The sequence below is a fragment of the Plectropomus leopardus genome, chromosome 19 (assembly GCF_026936395.1).
Source record: "Plectropomus leopardus strain MGB_pleo_1.0 chromosome 19, ASM2693639v1, whole genome shotgun sequence".
Classification (NCBI taxonomy): domain Eukaryota; kingdom Metazoa; phylum Chordata; class Actinopteri; order Perciformes; family Serranidae; genus Plectropomus; species Plectropomus leopardus.
Window position 1 is genome coordinate 5694759 of NC_142194.1, and position 21404 is coordinate 5716162.

At 37.2% G+C, this 21404-nt stretch overlaps 2 protein-coding genes across 3 annotated transcripts; one reads left to right on the forward strand and one right to left on the reverse strand.

The window, feature by feature from the left end:
- Positions 1-632: 632 nt before the first annotated feature.
- On the forward strand, positions 633-11773 carry gucy2g (guanylate cyclase 2g). Its single transcript, XM_042507739.2, is given in 22 exon segments — positions 633-959; positions 1819-2167; positions 2251-2360; positions 2806-2988; positions 3069-3213; positions 3581-3716; positions 3824-3927; positions 4063-4229; positions 4353-4493; positions 5250-5333; positions 5624-5728; positions 5884-5955; positions 6341-6509; positions 7039-7194; positions 7403-7580; positions 8986-9126; positions 9246-9438; positions 10241-10415; positions 10741-10839; positions 11260-11351; positions 11453-11581; positions 11693-11773. Coding segments are annotated over 22 exon segments (3336 nt in total).
- On the reverse strand, positions 4103-21285 carry tectb (tectorin beta). 2 transcript variants are annotated; one of them, XR_015775054.1, is made up of 13 exons: positions 19025-21285; positions 17926-18116; positions 17644-17795; positions 17463-17535; positions 17205-17308; positions 17004-17087; positions 16051-16213; positions 15031-15109; positions 14590-14622; positions 14149-14229; positions 11225-11321; positions 9220-9431; positions 4103-4238 (listed from the first exon to the last, which is right to left on the reverse strand). XR_015775054.1 is itself a non-coding variant. In XM_042507742.2 (10 exons), exons 1-10 carry the CDS (start codon positions 19089-19091, stop codon positions 14156-14158), a joined length of 1020 nt encoding a protein of 339 aa, XP_042363676.1. In that variant the 5' UTR covers positions 19092-21283; the 3' UTR covers positions 13325-14155. The 2 variants fall into 2 exon arrangements, 1 of the variants encoding a protein (XP_042363676.1); XM_042507742.2 differs by lacking the exons at positions 4103-4238; positions 9220-9431; positions 11225-11321 and having other exon boundaries at positions 13325-14229; positions 19025-21283.
- Between the last annotated feature and the right edge of the window lie 119 nt (positions 21286-21404).

Below are 21404 nucleotides of genomic sequence, written 5' to 3' on the forward strand. Positions count from 1 at the left end.
ATTTATTTTATATTAAAATTCGAATCTATTCTGTACAAATATATTCTGTTTTGTTTCAATTGTTTACTATTACTGTATTTATATTTTATATTTTTATATACACATGCTAGCACTTATTTCTACTTGCTATAATTCTCTATGCTGGCATCAGAACAACTGTAACGAACCAATAAAGTATTTCTGATTCTGATTACATTTTAAATGCAGGTCTTGTAAGAGAGTATTTTCACATCAAAGTTTTGCTACTTTTTCCATTCATGCATGTTATTTTTCTATAAGACAGTGAGTGAGAAATGTTAGCCATGAAATCATGACGTAACATCCTTTTTATTGTAAACATTAGTTTAGTCATTATCTACCTTAAAGTAATGCTTTGAAAAGAAGTCGTCCTTGATTGCTTTAAAGACGCCAAATGAATTCACGTATGGTGTCTTATATAATACAAAAACACACTCTAATGAAGAGAAAAGAACAGAAAATGACGGTGTTACTGCCTCTTTGTACGTCTCACCCTCCTCATATTTACATTTTCTCCTCCCTGACTAACGTGTCCGTCATCACATGGGACGTCGAGTACTTAAACCCTGTAATATGAAGCAACTAATAGGATGAGAGTGCTGTATTCTCCCAGCATGAGACCCATACTGGTGCTTCACTTCACACTGACTGCCTTCGCCGTCATCAATAACAACACCAATGACTCTCGCAAGTTGATCATTGGCTTCCAGGCCCCCTTGAATATGTCGTCCCCTTTCAGCGCCCTGCGGCTGGGCTCGGCCATACAGATAGCCGTGGAGAAGGTGAACAACAACCCCTCCCTCCTGGGGAACTACAGTGTGGAATTCGTGTACACGGATACAGACTGTAATCCCAAAGCTTCCCTGGGAGGATTCATTCAGCAGGTGTGGAGGGAAAATGTGAGCGCGCTGTTTGGACCAGCATGTCCTGAAGAAGCAGAGGTAAGATTCGTGCATTAGATTCGGGTTTTGTGTCACTTTTTTTGCCGTGAAAAAAAAATGAGTTCCACAGGGTTCTGTCTTTGGTCCACATCTCTTTACTTTGAATATAAATATCTTATAAATAAAGATGTCATGGTGCTGATTTTCTAGATGTGCAGACTACACAGATATTCTAAAAATGTATTAAGTTCAAACTACTGCATGTTAGGTGGACATTCGTTTTCGAACCATGCTGCCATTGATAACAATCATTTAAATTGTGTACACATGTACTTTTGTCTGAATGTGGTGACAGTTTCAGCAAATAGTTATCAACTGTGGTTTTAAAGCATTCTCATTAACGTGGTTTTTAGGTCTGTATTAAAACAATATGTATCTATGTACAATTAAACTCATTTTAATGTACACAGGGGAGGAGACAGAACAATTACAATGACTAATAATGTTCATAACGTATTGAGAGTAAGGTCAAAAGTTGAGATTTGTCTTTTTATTTATCAAGTTAGGGAAGCATTTTTTTTTTTTTAAATCTTTGTTAGATTTGCATCTAAGGTGGCACTGTAAACAAGCAGTTAACATTTTGGATAGGAAGCTGATGAAATGTAAAATGTAAACCCTCTGAAACCTGAACATACTGATTTGATTTCTAACTATCTTGTAATAATTTAAAAAAAAAAATTTTTCAAAAGAAATCAAACCAATTTGCTTATTCCAGATTTCAAAGGGTTAAGTGACTCAACGTGCATGTGCGAGGAACTGAAAGGTGTCTTTCCATAAAACCTCCTTTTTGGACAGACAGGCAATTAAGGTACGGATGATCGGGAGCTAATTTTTAAACATTATTTCACATTATTTCCAGGTCACCGGTCTCATTGCGTCCACTTGGAACATCCCCATGTTCGGCTTTGTGGGACAGTCCTCCAAAATGGACAACAGTGACATCTACGACTCCTACATCAAAATCGTTCCACCTCTCAAACGAAGCTCGGAGGTCCTGGTGAAGACCCTGGAATTTTTTGGGTGGAGTCACGTGGCGATGATCGGAGGAGGGCTGGATTCAAACACCTGGGACAAAGTTGACGCTTTGTGGAAAACCATTGAGAATCCGCTGAGAGAGAAATTCAAACTGGCTGCCGCCGTTAAGTTTGATACCAGCAACCCTCAACTGTTGCATCGAAATGTTAAATATATCTCGACAGTCGCAAGAGGTAAAAAGGGGATTATTTTGTTTTTGGCTCACTTTTACGTGTGATTTGCATCTGACAGTAGGCGTGTCCTGTTGGCCCTGCAGTGATTGTGGTGCTGACAAACAGAGAGGACTCCTCCGCTCTGCTGCTGGAGGCCGAGCGACAGGGTCTGATGGATGGCAACTATGTGTTTTTCCTGATACAGCACTTTGAGGTCAGTGGCAACGTGGTGAGTCAAAGTCTTTGGTGTACCGTTCAAATCCAAATTCTGGAGAAGGACTTAACCCTCTGAAACCTGGAGCAGCGTCACCTTTGTTGTGTTGCTTTTAGATGCTTTCCACAGTGATTTAAAATTTGAACCTTTTGCAAATTGTTGCAATTTCTTTCAAAAATATGGGAAAAAAAGCAATGAGCAACTTCAGAAGAAATACTCCACAAATTTCAAGAAATTGGTAGATTTTTTTTTAATAGGGTAAAACGTTTAGGGATGAAGGAAAAAAGCTGGGGAAAAATATTAAAAATTTAAAATTGACGTTAAAATTATTATAAGAATTATTAAAACTGTCTTTTTCTTTTTAGTTTGATATGTTTTGTTCATTTTTTCCTTTTATACAAATCTCTTGCTAATTTCTGGGTCACTACTTCTTTTTCCTTAGCAGGACAACTTGTGGAAACATGCTCTGAACGATAACATTAACCAGGCTGCCATAAGAGCTTTTGACATGACTTTCATCATCGGCCAGAAAACCTACGAAGGCTACGAGTATTATGACTTCTTCGAGCAAGTTTTTGAAAAACTGAAACAACCCCCATTTCAGAGCAACCTGACATCCAAAAGAGAGGTGAGCAACCATCAAACGTGAAAAATTGATTTTTCACATGTTGTGAACATGTAAAAATCATCTTATGTCTGTTCCTTCAGGTTAGCCCGTACTCGGCCTACCTGCACGATGCGGTGCTTCTTTATGCGATGGGACTGAAGGAAGTCCTCAAAGATGGAAACGACCCTCGTGATGGACGGCAGCTGCTGCAGAGATTAAAAAATAAAAAACACATCCGATTTGATGGTTGGTAGCTGTGTGTCTATAGAGCTTTAAGCAGGGAAATCACAGCATATCTGATCTGCTAAGAAGTAAACATGGTTTGGTACTCTTCAACAGTTGTGGAAAAGTATTTTAATTTTTTCCGTGTTATGAATTATAATTATCATCAATCACTTTAAGTGATGTCGCAGCTAGTAAAGGTTGCTCTAATTTCAGCTGCTTTTTGTGTATATAATAATAATGATGATATATAAGTACATTATATTTTCATACCATGTACAATATTTTCTCTTTGAAATATAGTGAATTTCAGGGCAGCATAAAATGGAAACACTCGAGTAAAGTGAAAATAATGTACTCAGTTACTTTCCACCACTGATTATAATTACAGGTGCCTCTGGACTAGTCCACTTTGACGAAGAGGGGGAGAGAAATCTAGACTATTCCATTTATGACCTGCAGCATGTAGGAGACGTCACCAAGTTTGTGCCCATCCTCCATTTTGACAGTCACACCAAAGCTGTCCGGTAAAATATTTTAAATGTATAAAATATTTTTAAAATTTAAAAAAAAAAACATAATAGAAACTAGCTTTTTTTTTAGGAAATCATGCCAAAGAAATATGTCTTTTCAGGCCAACGTCTATGTTTGCGTCTGTGGTCTGGCCGAAAGGAAGAAGTCCCTCTGATAAACCAAAATGTGGCTTCAACAATGAGCTCTGTGAATGGATCATTAATGGTAAAAGTAACAAAATTATGCTACCAGTAATTTCACTGATTATCTCAGCTCTTATTGTTTTCTTTTCGATCACTCATAAAACAAAACATACATACGACCTAACCAGTTTTACTTCACTGTTTTGATGGCACGCAGACATCGCCCTGCTGGCTCTGCTCATCATCTTCCCCGCCATCGGCCTGCTGGCAGTTTTTTGCATCGGGGTCCTCATGCTGCAGAAGTTACGTCTCCAGACGCGGCTCGACAACTCCTGCTGGTGGCTCATCAACTACAGCGACATCACCATCATCAGGGAGCACTCGGTATGAGCACTGAAACAGACAAAGAATTTCAAAAGAGCATGAGCATATGTGTGTACATGTACATGCATGAGTGTATTTGCTGGCCTGTTTTTGTGTTCAGAGGCTTGTTTGTATCTCGTTCAGGGATTTCAGGGTTTATCTCTGAGCACCACGGCCAGTCAGAGCGCCAGCAGCGGTTCTCAGTCAAATTTCTCCAACAACAGTTACGGCCTGAGGGACAAGACGGGGACAGAGCACATCTACACCACCATAGGTCTCTACCAGGTAACAGTTTTATTCAGTTTAAAGCAAGCTTACAAAACATAGTATATACCTGTATGTTAGGGACTGTACTTTATTTATCAGAGGGGGCTCTGCGTCAGCTATAGCCGTGGCTGGAGGCTTTGTGTTTTCAGGTTATGTGCTTAGAATTAATAAAACTCATGCTCAAATTATTCGTATGGCGGGTGAAAATGTGCATTTTATGCGACGTATTGGCTTTGTAAAGGTATTTAAACTGGTTCAGAGGACTGGGTGTATCAAGTCAATCTCAGGAAAAAACAATCTTTTGGTGACAAGATGGGATAAAGTGCATTTTATGTGTTGTATTGTTGTGCCTTTAAAAAAAAAAAAGCCATGTCAACTCCCAGGCTCCATAAAAAAGTTACTGTTACCTAAAAACCAGAAAAAAACCAAATGTTTTTGGCCATAACCCACAAATTCATGCACTAATTATGACAACATTTCACACAAATAACTAAAAAAAGGACGACAGCAGCAGGATGACAATTTATACCAAAAAGTTTTACCTATGACATGATAATGTGCTACAAAAAAAATTTAGGTGTGTTTTAAAATGAATACAAAATTCAAGTATTTAATTTTTTATGCCAGAACAAAGTCTCTCATCAGTTCTCAAAATTTATTTTACATGCGCCACCCCCTCATAAATGACGAACAGTCCCTAACTTTGCAGAGAGTTTGTTTTCATATGCCACAACACGCGCTTTTCTCTAATGTATTTTTTAAAATTCCATACAGGGAAATCAAGTGGCCATCAAGTACATCAAGACCCCTGTTTGCACTAATTTCCATAAACCTTCAATTATTGCAGAGTTTAATGTGGTAAAGTTCCTCACGTTGTTCTTGACCAAACATACTTTTTGATTTTTTTTTGTATTTACTCTTATAGATGTAAAATCCAGTTGCGGTAAATCTTACCCTTAAAATCAGTCATGAAATTTTCAAATTAAGAATAAACACGTTCAGCTTAAAATAATGACGCAGATGTTTTTCTAGTACCAGATTTAAACACTGCAGTCTAAAAGACATTATTCTTTAGGACATATTAGTTCATTGACGCACTCGTGAAATGACATAATGTGTGCCTAACCATCTTAAACTCTTTAAGACAGATGAAAGAGATGAAACATGAGAACTTGGTGCAGTTTTTTGGTGTTTGCATCGAGCCACCGAACGTCTGTGTGGTCACCCAGTACTGCAGGAAAGGCAGCCTGAAGGTCAGTGACTCAGCTTGAGAAACAAAAAAAATAACACAAACATGACTAAAACAACCCATTGGCACCGGGATACTTAATACTGCATATTGTCCCTTTGATTTTAAGTACGTAATTAGATATTTAATTTGAAAACAATACTGTATTTTTTCCTGCAGGATGTTCTGAAGTCTACAGATGTTGAACTGGACTCGATGTTTAAGCTCTCCTTTGCTTATGACATTGTCAACGTGAGTTAATTCGTTTAAGCAGAATGTTATTGTCATGATTTAGTGGTGTTAAAGACAATTTAACCACCACAGAACACTGGAAATACTGATAAATAACAAACATTATCTACATTTTTCATATTTCCTTTATTCAGTGTTATGTTTATTTTCCAGTATGATGGTCTAAATTGTGTTTCAAAGTATTCTCCAAACTGCCAGATGTAAAATTTTAAATGTTGTCATATTTAAATATCTTGTTGAATAAATAATGTGGACTCAATGTCAAACAGAAACGCAAAAACTGCATGCATAAAATAAACTGAAATTTGGTTTTGGATCCTAAAACCAGACTGTTTTTTATTTTCAACTGCTATTTAGTGTTTCGAACCGTTTATTTGTGTTTTAGGGGATGGATTTTATTCACAAAAGTAACCTGAAATTTCACGGGAACCTGAAGCCCAGCACGTGTCTGGTGGACAGTCGACTCCAGATAAAACTCTCTGGCTTTGGACTGCGGGAGTTTAAATACGGGACCAGAAACAAGGTCATCTCATTGGAAAGCTTCGATCAGGAAGGTCAGGAGGCCCAAATAAAAGGATCATCTAAAATATATTTGTGCTTATGTTTGTCACAGCATTAACCCTTTGAAACACGGACTGGAATAAATGCAATAACTAATTTGTCAAGAAATGTCCCACAAATTGCAAAAAAATTAGTAAAAGATGACAAGAAAATTACCTAAAAATACGTTTTTAAAAAAGAGGGGGTGTTATTAGAAAATGATTTCCAAAAAGGTGGAAAATGCCCAGAAAACTATTTTTCTAAAATAATTAGAAAAGTATATAATTATATTTAAAATAATTATTTTATATTTAAACTTACATTATAGAGGACATTTTCTTGTATATTTTTCTTTTTACTTTTTCTGCTTATTTGCAGGCAATTTTTTTGTAACTTTTATTCATTTTTTATTTTTTTGCTAATTTTGGGGTAATTTCTTCTTAAATTGCTTGTTACTTTCTCCCCATGTTTTTGGCAGAAATCAAAATAGTTTGCTCAGGTTTCAAAGGGTTAAGGAGAGGTAACACGTGAGATTTGTTGTAGATATGTACTGGACAGCCCCCGAGCTTCTGAGACAAGTCGGTCTCCAGGGCAATGGGACGGCCAAAGCTGACATCTACAGCTTCGCCATAATCATGTGGGAGCTCATGTACAACGCCAAGTCTGGCCCGTATCACGACATCAACCTGGAGCCCAAAGGTAAACTTTGAGTTCGGTAACATTAGCTGCAAACCATTGGCTGTTTCTGCTTTAAACAAAGTAAAAAGTTATTGTTGTTAATAGTTAGGACATTTCAGTTTGGACAAAAGTTGTGTACGATTCAACAGTCTCGTGTGTGGCCAAACATCTCAAACCAAAATCCCCAAACACCACAGTGATTCCTGCTTCTTGCTGCGGTTTTCTCTAGAGATTATCATGCAGCTGCGGACGCCTTTCCAAGGGCAGTTCCTGCGACCGCCTCTGTCTGAGGAGCTGTGTGATGCGAACATCAACATGCTGCTGAAGGCCTGCTGGAACGAAAACCCCGACCATCGTCCACCATTTGCTTCCATTAGGAGACAGCTGAAGGACACCAGCCCAGACAGGTCAGACCTGAAATTTTACTTTACCCGTTACAGCACTTCAAACTTCTGTGACAAAATAAATTGCTCTCCCTGTCTCTAATTTGGGCCTGCAGGTACAGTATGCAATATTATTACACATTTTAATTGTACTTGTTTGTTCTCATAAACTAGAGAGCGTTCATTGAGCGCCTGCCTTCACAAGGGATATAAAGTCCTCTCAAGTTGTTATCTGATCCAAAAAAATGTAGAGACTTCATACAAGTGCTATGTTTTCACTTAAAGGAACAGTACGTAAGCTTTAGGGGGATTCAGTTGCATCTATTGGTAAGGACTACAGATTGCAACCAGCTAGAACTTCTCCCGGTTGGATTTCCTTCGGTTTTTATAAGACGCCAAAATTATCCACAAACAAACAGACCAAATGTCTCTCCTTCTGTTCACGAGTTAGGACGCTGAGTAATGGACAGAATATTATAATTTCGCAGTTAACCTCTTGGAGACAAAATGCCAGAGCTTCATCATTATATTAGACATCTGTGTGTAATGGCCGAAAACAGGTTTATGAGGTCACCATGACCTTGACCTTTGACCTTCAACCACCAGATTTTAATCAGTTAATTCATGAGTCCGTGTTTGTGCCAAATTTGAGGAAATTACCCTTAAGTTCATCTGCAGATGTTGTGTTCACAAGAGTAAGTCAGACGAAAGTTCTCCATGACCTTCACCTTTGACCACTGAATTATTATCAGCTCATCTTTGAGCTTGAATGTTTGTGCCAAATTTGAAAAAAATCCAAAAAGGTGTTCAGAGATATTGCATTAATAAGAATAAGATGGACAAAGTAACGGACATCTTGACCTTTGACCTATAACCACCAAAATCTGATCAGCTAATTCTTGAGTCCAAGTGAATGATTCAGCTAAATTTGAAGAAAACTCTCTCAAGGTGTTTTTGAGATATCGCGTTCAGAAGAATGTGCCGGATGGACAGACAACCTGAAAACGTAATGCCTCTGGCCTCGGATATCACCAGCACAGAGACATAAAAAGAGAGCGCCCAGTGCTCTTGTTGCGTAGGTGCTACTGCTTACGATAGTGTTTGGTTTGTCCATTCTGGGCTGCTGTAGAAACATGGTAGTGCAATATAGCAATCTCCATAGATGAGGACCCGCTCCTATCTATATATAAACAATTTATTTTACGATAACAAAAACAGTTTTTTTCAGGTTATTATACACTAAAGGAAACATATTTACTGCATTATATTCCATGTCTGCTAATATATCCCCCTGAATCCTGCACAATGTAATGTGTTTAAGTGAATGCAGAGGTTGAGAGTCAATAGCACTTACAAAACTAACTAACAAACAAAAAAATCCAATTTGAAAACTCCTGAAAGGAGCTGATCATGATTTTCTGTGCTGTAGTCATGCAAATATACTGGATAATATGGTGGAAAAGTTGGAAAAATATGCAAATCACTTGGAGGAGGTGGTGGAAGAGAGGACCAATCAGCTCACAGCAGAGAAGACCCGTGCAGACAAGCTGCTCTCCAGCATGTTACCAAGGTACTAAAATCCAATTAGCCACGTATGGTAACCCATTCAGATCATACGACCACGGTGGCACCGGCTGAGTGGGCGTCCATGACTGTTTCTCACCTCGTCAGTGCTTTATTGGTTCGTAGTTACATCGCAGAGCAGCTGATGGTGGGGAAGTCCCCGGAGCCCCAAAGCTACGACATGGTGACCATCTTCTTCTCTGACATCGTGGGCTTCACGTCCATGTGCTCCGTCAGCTCTGCGATGGAGGTGGTCACGTTCCTCAACGACCTCTACAGCCTCTTTGATGACATCATCAAGATGTACGACGTCTATAAAGTGAGTCACACACGACGGGTTTAGTCTCTCGTTCAACTTTATGTATTAACGGGAGTTTTAATCTGTAATCTGCAGGCCAGAAGTACTGTTGTGCACTGTTTATATGTTATAGAGTGGCGCAGGGATTTTTTTGTAGGCCAAACTTGAAGATTCACCCTGGTTTCCTCATCAAACCTGTAGGATTTTTCCATTGGATTTGGGATTATGAAAGAAAATAAACTCTGTGGTAAACAAATGTTTACAGTCACAAAAAGGCTGTTTTGGCTTAATATCCACAACAACCTCTGTAGTCTCAAAAATCTTTCTTTTTTTAAAGATTATTCATCATTTTACGAAATACACTTATGGACTTCAGTTACGGAGAATTACATGAGTAGATTAATATCACTCTCACTTTTTTGCAGTAAATAAACAGCCAGCAGATGGTTAGCTTGGCTTAGCATAAAGACGAGAACAAAGGGGGAACAGCTAGTCTGTTATTGTTCAAAGGTTAAAAAAGCAAAGAAAGAAAACACATGAAATCTTGTTTCTTAAACAGTTCAAACTGAAATGTTTCCACAATTTGTGCTAAACTGAGGCCACAGAATTTAGCTTCATATTTACTGCACAGACATGACAGCGGTGTCAATCTTTTTATCAACTCTGGGCAAGAAAGCAACAAGCAACTTACCAAAAATGTAAAACTATTCTTTTAAAACATATATATTTAAAGAATAAACTTCGCTCCTTTGCAGAAAAAAACACCTTCCTATTGTTACTTTTTAAAACTGGTGGTAAAATGTTATCTTTGCATCTTCACTAGGTGGAAACGATTGGTGATGCATACATGGTCGCCAGTGGTCTTCCCATCAGCAACGGCCATCAACACGCTTTGGAGATATCTACGATGGCTCTACATTTCCTGAGTTCAATAAAAGTCTTCAAAATCCACCACATGCCGACTGAGAGTCTTGCAATTCGCGTCGGGATACACTCTGGTACGAGACAGTCTGAGAGGGTTTGTTGTAGTTATTTAATAATGAAGTGTTTGGTTTTGTTGCTGTCTTTTTCCTTCGGAAAGAATCTGGAATAATTTTAGTTGGCTAACAATAATCTTTGTGTATTTTTCATTCATGTTTGTCAGATGTTTATATTCTAGTAAATTAAATATTTACTTGAGGGATGAAGAGTACAAGTGACTAATGCAGGATTACTGGTTCAATCTAAGTGTTTGGTCCTTGGCACTTTGAATACTGAAAATAAAATAATTGACATTTTAGAGGTTTGACTGCATTAAAACCATCAGTTTTGTGGGATTTGCAGGTCCAGTGGTTGCTGGAGTGGTGGGCACCACGATGCCTCGCTACTGCCTCTTTGGTGACACGGTGAACATGGCGTCTCGCATGGAAAGTAACAGTTTACGTGAGTGAACAGAAGCTAAAACCACCAGTGTTGCAATTTACCGGTTTGAACCTTATGAAGATAAATATAGTTTTTTTGGGCATAAATGTGATTATTATCATGGAATACCTGTGCATACATAAAAACGCAAACAGGCAGTTTGCAGCCACCTAGCAGTGTTGCTGTAGGGATGTTGGTCACCATTTTGTTTGCACTTACATACCTATAAAACAGCTGAGAGGATTGCTGTGAAGTTTTGTACAGACATTCTTGGTACCAAAATTACGATGCAAATATTTTCCTCTGGCGAGTGTGCTGAGTAACAGCCTCACAGATCTGCTAGCTTGGCTGTAGACTAATAGTCTTGTTATTTATTAAATGCAAACACGGAAGTTTAAAAGTGTACCTTTATGACTGCACTCTCTTCTGTATATTTCACAGCCCTGAAGATTCATATATCTCAGTGCACAGCTGACATCCTGGTTCAGGCCGGATCGTTTGAGCTGGAGGAAAGAGGGGAGGTCGAAATGAAGGTGAGTTAAGAGACTGCACGTTTTTTGTTTTGTTTTTTTTCACGTAAAAATGTACAACCTGTGTTTCTGACATGTTTTTGACCTGTGTGTGTTTGTGACAGGGTAAAGGGTCTCATAAGACCTACTGGCTGCTGAGCAAAAAAGGATTTAATCCTCCTCTCATGGCTCACAGCTCTCCACAGTCTGACAAGCACAAACTACAAACAGAGGTACAGTGAACACACACCGCAGTGCCTAATTTAGATCAAATAAAGCACTCTGTATATCCAAGCTCAGTCAGTAAATGCAGTGTTCTGTGTAAAGTTGCATTTTGATCTGTGTTTTTAACATTTCTGCTCAAGAAACTGGGGATGGTCAGAGTCGCTGAGAAAAGGGCCCACAAAACGCTGACCAAAGCTATGATGACAACAGTGCAGATTTAAAGAACAAAAGGACATTATGGCCAAATAAGGACAATTCGGTAGGTCTTACAGAACGCAAAATGACATGTGAAGAGGAGACAAAATGTGGAAACAGACTTGAGTGATAATATATATGCTAAAAGGAAGCTGAAGATACGATTTAACGTTAAAGGGACGGTACACCCCTTAATCAAAAGTACATATTTTTTCTCGTACTTGTGGTGCTATTTATCAGCCTAGATTGTTTTGATGTGAGCCTTTCTTACCAGTATAACTGAACTGAAATACTGGTTTGTGGTGCTGAAAGCCTAGATTTTAATTTGGGGTGAACTTTCCCTTTAATTCTCTGTGCTTTCACTCAGGATAACTTCATTCAATGATGTAAAAAAAAAAAGATTGTTTAATTCAGACTGTTGTTTGTAGCTCATTCTTTGACTTTACTAAATGATGGTTTTCTTATGCAATAGATTTTTTTTGTTAACACAGACACATTTATTCTTGCAGCTATAATATTTACATTAGTCATTCATCTGTACGTTTGGACACCATGCCAGAACCAGAGTAGATATTTCACGACGACAAAGACTTTCATTGTCTACAACAAAATCCAGTTAAACTTAGTCTGTCTACACAAGCTCATTAAGTATTTGTGACATTTCATTTGGGACACTCAATCTGTGCTGCATAGGTTGAGTAAATAGTTCAAATTCATCTTAATTATTGTAAAAATATGTAGGTTTGCCATGAATTGTCACATATACTCCATATATAATCCATTAAACATCTACAGATTAAAGCAAAAGTTGATTTGTTGAATCTCACCTAGTAAGCTGCTCAAATGTTACAAATACTCTGTAAACTATCCGTAGGTGGATTATCCAAATATTAAGTAATCAAAAATAAAAAAATCACTATCAGAAATAATTACTATATAATATAAATAAGAGTAAAAACTACATTGCTCTTATATTATACATAGGCATAGGGAAATTATAGGAAAGCAGAAATGGAAATAAACAGTATGTAAGAAAAAAATGCACATTATGGTAAAATATATAACTGATATATACATAAGAATTTTAAAAAATGTAAGAAAAAAGACCTGTACAAGAAATAAGAAATATAAAATATATGCACAATATGTACTGCTCTGCTATAACTAGTTAATGGTTACATGCACTTTTATATGATGGATAAGAATAACTACAAGGATACATTTATATAACCATCCAGGTGTTTGTTCTTTTATGTAGCGTTGGGGAATATGGAGAAAGTAGATTATTGAGGTATTTTCGACAAAATACCTTGATACCGATATTGCAACAATATTTTAATATTGGCTATTAGTGCTCTCACAAAGTATTTACACAATAAACGTTTTGATTAATAATTATCAGTAATGTGGATATAACGAGTAAGTAGTTCAGGCAAATATAACAATATTACCATGTACAAAATCGAATTTGATATATTGCCCAGCCCTAGTTTTAATGTTTACAGGAAATGATAAAAAAGGTATTTTAATTAAAATACTAAAACATTCCATATATTTTGTCATATGAGCATGCGACGAAAAACATTATCAAATGTAAGTTATTATAACATTAAATTATTCACGGCAACACAGGATAAGAACTTTGAAAATGTACTTTTCAACTCACCATCTTTTAAAAAAAGGGTTTTGTTGCACTTTGTGAGGAAGTCAGTGAGCAGACTCATTCACAACTTTATATCTTATATCTTAATTGTGCAATAAAGTGGTAACAATTCAAGTGTAAGACAATACAAAACATGGTGATAAAAGACAGAAGAGGTAATACAGTGACACAAAATTTGACATAATCAAAACAAAACAACAGATACATAAACCAAGCAGAAAGGGGAAAACAAACAAACCAAATCAGTTCCACTCATTTTCTTTATGGGGATGAAGGTCGAAATTAGAAGGTTAATGTGCCTTATTATTTGCATGTTAAAGTTTTGTTTTTTTTCAGTAACATGGAGAGAAATCAGATTTGTCAAAATGGTGAAAAATGGTTTGAAAACGTTTTGTTCTCAGAGATAAAATTGGAATAAAATAAATAAATATAGTGTTTAACAATCTGATTTATGTTTATTGTGCTGCACTCACGTCAAGAGTCTGATTTTAATGTCTGGATTTAATAAAATTATTTATTTAGTTGTTAACATTGTGGGGATTCCCCAACGACTTTTTAAAGGTTAGTGAATGATGAAAAACAAAAGGTTCAAAGATAATCAAAAATGTCAATTCATCTTTATTGGAGAAAGCAATGAAGTAGTTTTCGTGTGACATTTGAAAAGATTATCCAATAAATGTGCTAATTACCAATAATATGTGACATAATGAGAGTGTGCGTGGGGTGACATAAACATACGTTTTTACTACATCCTTGATCCATTTGCTAAATCGAAACACGTGTTTATGAGAACCACCAGCAGGATGAACAGAGAAGTGCCTGGAAGGGATCAAAAGAAAAGAGAATACAGATCGGATCAAATGCAGATGCAAGAAAAACAACATTCAATAGGAGTAACTGCGATGTTGCAAGCACTGCATTAATCTTCTTGCAACATTTTCTCTCCAACAAATGAGTAATTCCAGTATTTTCCCACCAGAATTTGATTTCTAGTGGCGCAGAGAAGGCTTTGTATTATTTAATCATCGTGTTGGGAAATAAAATAAATAAAACTGAGCAAATTAAATATTAGTGCTGGACTCATGACCTTGTTGTTTCTAAAATCCTGGCTACGTCTCTAAATATTAGACTTCAAATATATTTCAATCACACAGTTATTGTAACATCACGTTTGTTTACCTTTTATGTGTCCATTATTTGAGGAATTAATACCTGCCAAGAGATAAGGACATCATAATACAAAATAAAAGCTTCCACAGTAAAGAAGAATAAGAAAAAAAAAGGCTAATGGAGTCTCTTAATTTGAAAGAGGTTAAATAACAATACTACAGTTAGCTATTTATATGTGAAAAGTCCTTCAACACTTTAAACTGTTTAATTATTGTTACTTCACTTGGATGTTTGACCACAGTTACGTACATTCAGAGTTAAATTAAATGCATTAAGAATTTTTAACAAAATATGTTAGAAAATTGAACTTTTTTTGTAGAAAATACATCAGTGACAAGTAAATATTAGCAACATATTTGTAAATGTCTTTAAGCATGTCTGATGGGGATGTTTAATATTGTGCAAAGTTAAAAACACCTCAGCATCTTAAGGCAACGTTATGTTCTGTACCTTTAATGTGAAACTCCGCAGTGAGGATCCCCCCGCTCGGTTCGACCTCTGCTGACAGACTTCTGAAAGAGCAGGGACCCTGAGGAACGAAAGGAGGACACATGAGTAGCATTTTGTCGAACTAAACTAAGAGTAACTGTGAGTTAAAGTTTATTAAAAGCAGAAATAGAAAGTGAGGATGAACTTCTGTAAAACTTTGATTAAGTTTGAGGTTTATCACTTAACTCTGCTTCATATTATCTCCTCCCTCCCAATCTTTAGAACTCAAAAACAAGTACCAATAACACAATGCAAAAACACCCCATTAAATGTAAAATATCTGCTGCATTGACAATCCTGCTCAGATAAAAGCATGTATATTATCAGCTGAATGCACTTTAAGCATTAAAAGTAAAAGTACTTGTTTTGTAATAAAATATTCCTTGTGATTGAAACATTATTATGTAAGATATATATATATATATATACATATACATATACATATACATATATATCTGAGGGGCCACAAGATAATTAAGGGGAGATAAAAGTAAAAAAAAGAAAATAATAATAATAATAATAAAAGAAATATATATATACATATATATATATATATAATGATAAACTGCACAAATCTCTACTTTTCTATGTTTACTATTATTGTGAAATATTTGGTAATTGTAGCTGAAATTTAGACAGAAAATCATTTGCTGGCAACTTACTAACCCAAAACCTTGGAAACCACTGGTTTAATGTTTGATACTTAATTTGATTTTATAAGATTATCATCTTCTGTTTCAAGTAACTTGGCTTTGATTATGCTTCATTTATCCATCTGCAAAATGAATAAATGTGAATGGAGTAAAAAAGTACAATATTTCAGTCAAATGGTAAAGTAGCAGAAAATGGAAACATTCAAGAAAACCTTAAAATTGCACAAGCACTGTACTTGAGTAACTGTAACTGAAGAGGAGGGAAAAGTAAAATGAATGTTTCACAGGGCTTTAGTGTTATGAAATTATAATGAAGTGTCGCACTCACTGGCTGACAGTTGAGTCTCTCTCCATCACAAACCTGGACCTCACAGTGAAGCCACACAGTGGAAACCTTCTCCAGCCGTTGGAAGCGGAAAGAGTTGAACTTGAACATGGAGCGGCTGTCTTTGGCGTTCTCAAAAATAGTCACAGTGTTGTCAGACGAGCAGCTGTTGGAAAATAAAAACAGTTTTAATCTGTTGGAGTATTCATCCAGTCATCGAGTGGCATGGAAAAGTTTTCTTTCAGATTTGACTGCACTGTAAATATTTTTTTTTAACTCACTGAAGGCATCAGTTAGAACTCGTGAACAGATTTTGAACAAATGATTCGAGTTTAGTTCAGTAACACATATTTTTAAGAAATCAGAGGTCTTAATGTTTTTAATGCCAGCCTTTCACCTAAAAACCTTTCAAGGGATTTCACTTTCGTAGTCGAATTTCTAATTTAATTGAGTTTTTTTAAATCATGCATTTCACCTCAGTTGGTGCATGACCCTGTGACCTCGATCGTTTGATGTAAGGTGATCATAAAACTCATTGAAATTTGATGTTAAGTTTTTAGTTTTGGCTCATGTTAGTAGGTAAGTTCAGTGACAGAAACATTGTGAACAACCAATAGCTGTGCTCTACCAAACAGGAAGCAGCAAACTGAGTAGACAGCAAACATAGCGGGGACTCTGGGGAGGTGCGAGATCATGAGCGAGTCTCGGTGCTCTGTATTTCTTAAAGGGAGTTAAGGGTAATATTTCCACCAGGAACAGGCTGGGAAATAATCTCGAACGAAATCTGGTCTTAAATAGTGATCCTGCAAGATCCCCAGTCTTTGCAAAGTCTTATAGAGTGAGACTAAAAACTCACAGTCTTTAGATGTGAGGCGGTGTCAGACTTGAGTCTTTTAAAAGTCTTTTAGTGTATAGTGTGCATTAGCTGAACCATGATCAAATGTTTTCCATTGTACCTGTTAATGATGAGACTCCACCTCTTCTTGTCTGTCGAGTATGGAGTAGGAGTGGCCCAGCAGTTGTTTATCACAACTTTAAACCTGAGAGGTGATAAATAAAGAGAAGCATTCAGAATTGAGCGGTATAGACTCTGTACAGGAATATATTAATATCAAGAAAAAAACAACATGAAAAAGTGTGGAATCGTGTTTATGTACCTGTTACTTAACCCTTTGGCCTCGATGCCGATGAAGACTTCAGAACCGATCTCAGAGGTGTCGATCACATACGGAGCGTCCTTGGCATACAGGAACTTTGAATTCTACAAAATATACATATTTTTATTTGCATCTAATGACTGTAACAAGTCACACTCATACAACAGATAGCTTTTCATCAGTACAGCTATTCTGCAGGGGATTGCATGAAACATGTTGCTTCCACTGGTGAATCTGAATCTGCGAGCGGCTACTCACCGTGAACACGTTCATAGACAACTGTGACCTAAAAGTGCCTAAACTCCCGTTGTTGACATAAACTGTAGCCACTCTGGAAAAAGCAGAGGGTTTAGTAAAAACGCTGCAAGTCATTGGGTTAGAATGCACTTCTGCTCCACACGGTGACTGCGGCCGCCTCGTGTCTCGTATCGATGCTTACCTCTGGCTGAACACTGCGTTATTTACCAGGTAGGCTGCTCGGTACATGCAGCTGAAGGTGTAGTTGACCGGCTGGTTTCTGACGGTGAGCGACGTGTCGTTGGACACGATAGAGTTATAGAAGATATACTTTGGGTCTTTGCCGGGCATGTACTGTCAGAAATATTAAAAAATACACTTTAATTTCCATAATCTTTGAACATTGTTAAAGTGACAGGTTTTCAAGGTTTGTTTTCTTTTTCTTGTACTGTTGGCTAGATACTAGAGTTACTGTGACCCTCACCTCAGACTGCGTGCCGCAGTACGAGTGGTTTTTGGGCGTCAGGTCTGGGATGATGAAGCGGTAGTAACCTGGACTGTGTATTCCAGAATAACAGACTCCACCCAGGGACAGCTGGTCGATCTCCCAGCCGTAAGGACACTCGGGGACGTTAGCAATTATGGCGTTTGGGAAACATGACACCATAACGTAATCTGGAAAAACATACATATACATATATACACACACACACACACACACATATATATATATATATTTAAAACAAACTTTCCATATTACATTTTGCCTGAAACTTACTTCTTGCACTTATGTTTTACTTCTGCCATCTACACTGTTTGTCATGTAATCACTAGAGATGTCTGTTCAGGTTTTTCTGCCACAGATCCTGATCAGTCATTCAATGTTGAACATCAATACAGAGTCCCAAACAAATACTTCTTTTTCCCTAGACAATACAGTTACACAGTGCCCACTTAAAGTACTTTAAAGTTATGAAATTCAATCCGATATATATTTTTGTAGATTGAACAATTCATACGGAAAAACATTCTCTGCATCCAAGTTGTTCCTTAATGGTTTTTTTTAATTAACTTTTTTTTTTCTTTTTTTTTTTTACAAAATTACAACATATAAAACAAGAAACGCTCTCTTTAGTCTTTAAAACTTCGGTTTTGGACTGCTGATACTTTCCTCCACCCACAGTGAAACACCAGACGCAATCGACCCTTACACTGAGCTGAGATGAAATGAGTGTTCATAATTTAGGTAAGCAACAGAAATAACAGTATAGCTGATCCTAATCGGTTTGAAAAGTGCCTCGATCAACTGAGATACTGATCTTTCAGGTTGGATCAAGACAACTCTCCCTATTTCCCGCCTGATTTTTTTGAATTTGTCCTTTTCCAAACTGAGGGTCTAAAGATGTCCTATGTTGTACACATTTAATGGACAAATTTGTGATTTTGTTTGTTATAAACAATACTTTAGTAAGTTTAGGATTACATCTTTCACTTGCCAAACTCTCAAATGAGCGTGATGAATGTTTGCTTGATGTGCGTGTACAACCAACACATAAAAACCAAGTGATCTGTTGTGATGTTACCTGCTTTTTGGGGAGAGCATGTCCACGCAACAGGCAGAAGCATTAATAAAGCACTGACGGCAGCCATGATGTGAAGCTGCGGAGAGATTTTAAAAATTAGCAATGACAGAGTATTTAAGGGTAGTTGTGTAAATCTGTCATTAAATTAAAGGACTTACCTTTAAGAAAAAAATACTCTTTAAATATTCTGATGTCAGAGGATCCTCATGGCTCTTCAACAAGCTACCAGCACCTGCGTCTCTACATCTAACACCTTGACAACTCGAGGAGGCGTTTTATAGCATCACAGGCGAAGGAAATCAACTTCTCCCCCGTCTCCTCGTCTCTCCTCTGGCAGGTTTAAGAGCTCTATTGTGTCTCTGCTGACAAAAGCTCTCTGTGCTGCTCGGACATTCACTTTTAAATGACCAGCGTCTCACGGGACGAGCACTCAGGGTGCTTGAGGTCACCTTTTCTAGAGACGGACATTCAAGAAAATTATTCAGTTTTATACGCGTAATATCCAACAGTTATGACTTGTAGGAGGACAATTCATGTATTTTATTTACAATTTGCATCATCACTGTGGCAGAGGAAGACCATGCTGAAACTTCAAGCTCAATCTCGAGCTCAGTCTCACATTGTGCCACATGATGATCAACATACTGAGTGTTCAAATAGATTTGTAGCCTCTTTTCACTCTGTTACAGTTTAAATTAAATGATAATGACAAAATGTCTACAATTTCTCAAAAGTTTCTATATATGTTTCATCCCTAACCAGAGTCAAAACACTGTAGGGGTTGGTATGATCATAGATTTAATCCTATAGTCAAAGCAAAAGATTGATACCACGCTCATATTTGTATGTTGATAATGAAGCTACAATCAGCAGACTTCAGCTTAGCTTAGCATAAAGACTGTAAACGGGGGGAAACAGCTCGCCTGCGTCTGTCTGCCGATGTAAATCTGCCTACGAGCACCTTTGAAATCACTTACATGATTTAAGTTTGTTTAAAACAAGAGAACAAACAATACAACCAACATGAAAAAAAGGCCAACAGCTGCTTTTTAAATCTCCCTCAGTGGGTCGCACACATAAATACGTGGACAAAACATCACACTTATGCCGCATTGGTCACATCTTTCCGGCTTCACGTTTTACACCAGACAGCAAACAAGCAAATTTCCCAAAACGTCAAACTACTCCTTTAACCAACAGAAATACAATAAGTATAACAGACACATTTCGAGGACAGAACTTGAGTTAGACGGAGATACAGAGGGTCCTGTTCCTTGTCTTTGTCCTCTTGTCCAAAGAGCACAAAGTGTTCAGGCACAGAAAACCATTTAAGAAGCTAAATACTGCAAACAGACATGTATAGATACCTTCAAAAAGTGATGGCAGCTGAGATAAGAGCAGGCGTACACTAACTAGTGTTCCTAAGTGGAGATGATAGGCCTGTGTTTTGCTGCATTCAGTAATATAAGGTTTCTCAGTCTTGTGGGATTAGATATCACCTTTGTCAGTCTTACATGTGTGTGAAACGTGTGTGCTTGATGGCCTGTTTATGTCATGTTTTTGGGTTTATCTCGAGCTGCCTAAAGCCTCAGTAGCTTTAATTTTTATGTCTTTTCAGCTGAAAGTTTGTCATGTTTTATTGTCTGTTCTTAACACATTTTTTCAAACACATTTAAAGATTTTAAGAAGTTGCTCAAGTGAAAGGAAAGGTAAAAGGCGCTTTCAGTGCATCAATTAAGGTTGAAATCGTTGTTTTTAACACGCACTTCCGTTCACACAATCAAAAAAAACCTCCTTGCAAAGACTTAATGATGAGAGCTGTAAAACGATAGCAAAGAGGTTAGACACTAATGTCCTTCACAGAACAATTCAAGTCACCCAGCAATTGAAGGGGCAAACTGCAGACGATTAGCATCTGAATGGAGCGACGGGGGATTTTGTGAGGAAGATACCGATCTAAGAACGGGTCAGGAGACAGCTAGCGTTACAGCATCTGGTGACGCTAACAATCAGGAGCCGCAAAACTCCACCGTGTTATGTAACTACAGCCTGCGATCCAAGAAACACGCTCAGTGTGTCCACGCTGAGCTTTAAAGTGCTCTTTGTCTTGTCTTTTAAATGTAAAACATTTACTTACTTTTAAACCGTAGATTCTGACTTTGACAAAAATGTAAGAGTAATAAAACTTCTCAAACCACTCCTGCAGCGTGTCTCACTTCTCTGTTGTCCATCTGTACGGTTAATATGTTCCAAACGTTTCCGTTGTGCCCAAATATTTTTGACCAAATGTTATGACAGACTAGTAAAGCAATTTTGAGACATTCTTACTTATAATATTCATTAAATTATGACATTATTTTGATTAAATCATGACTTAAGA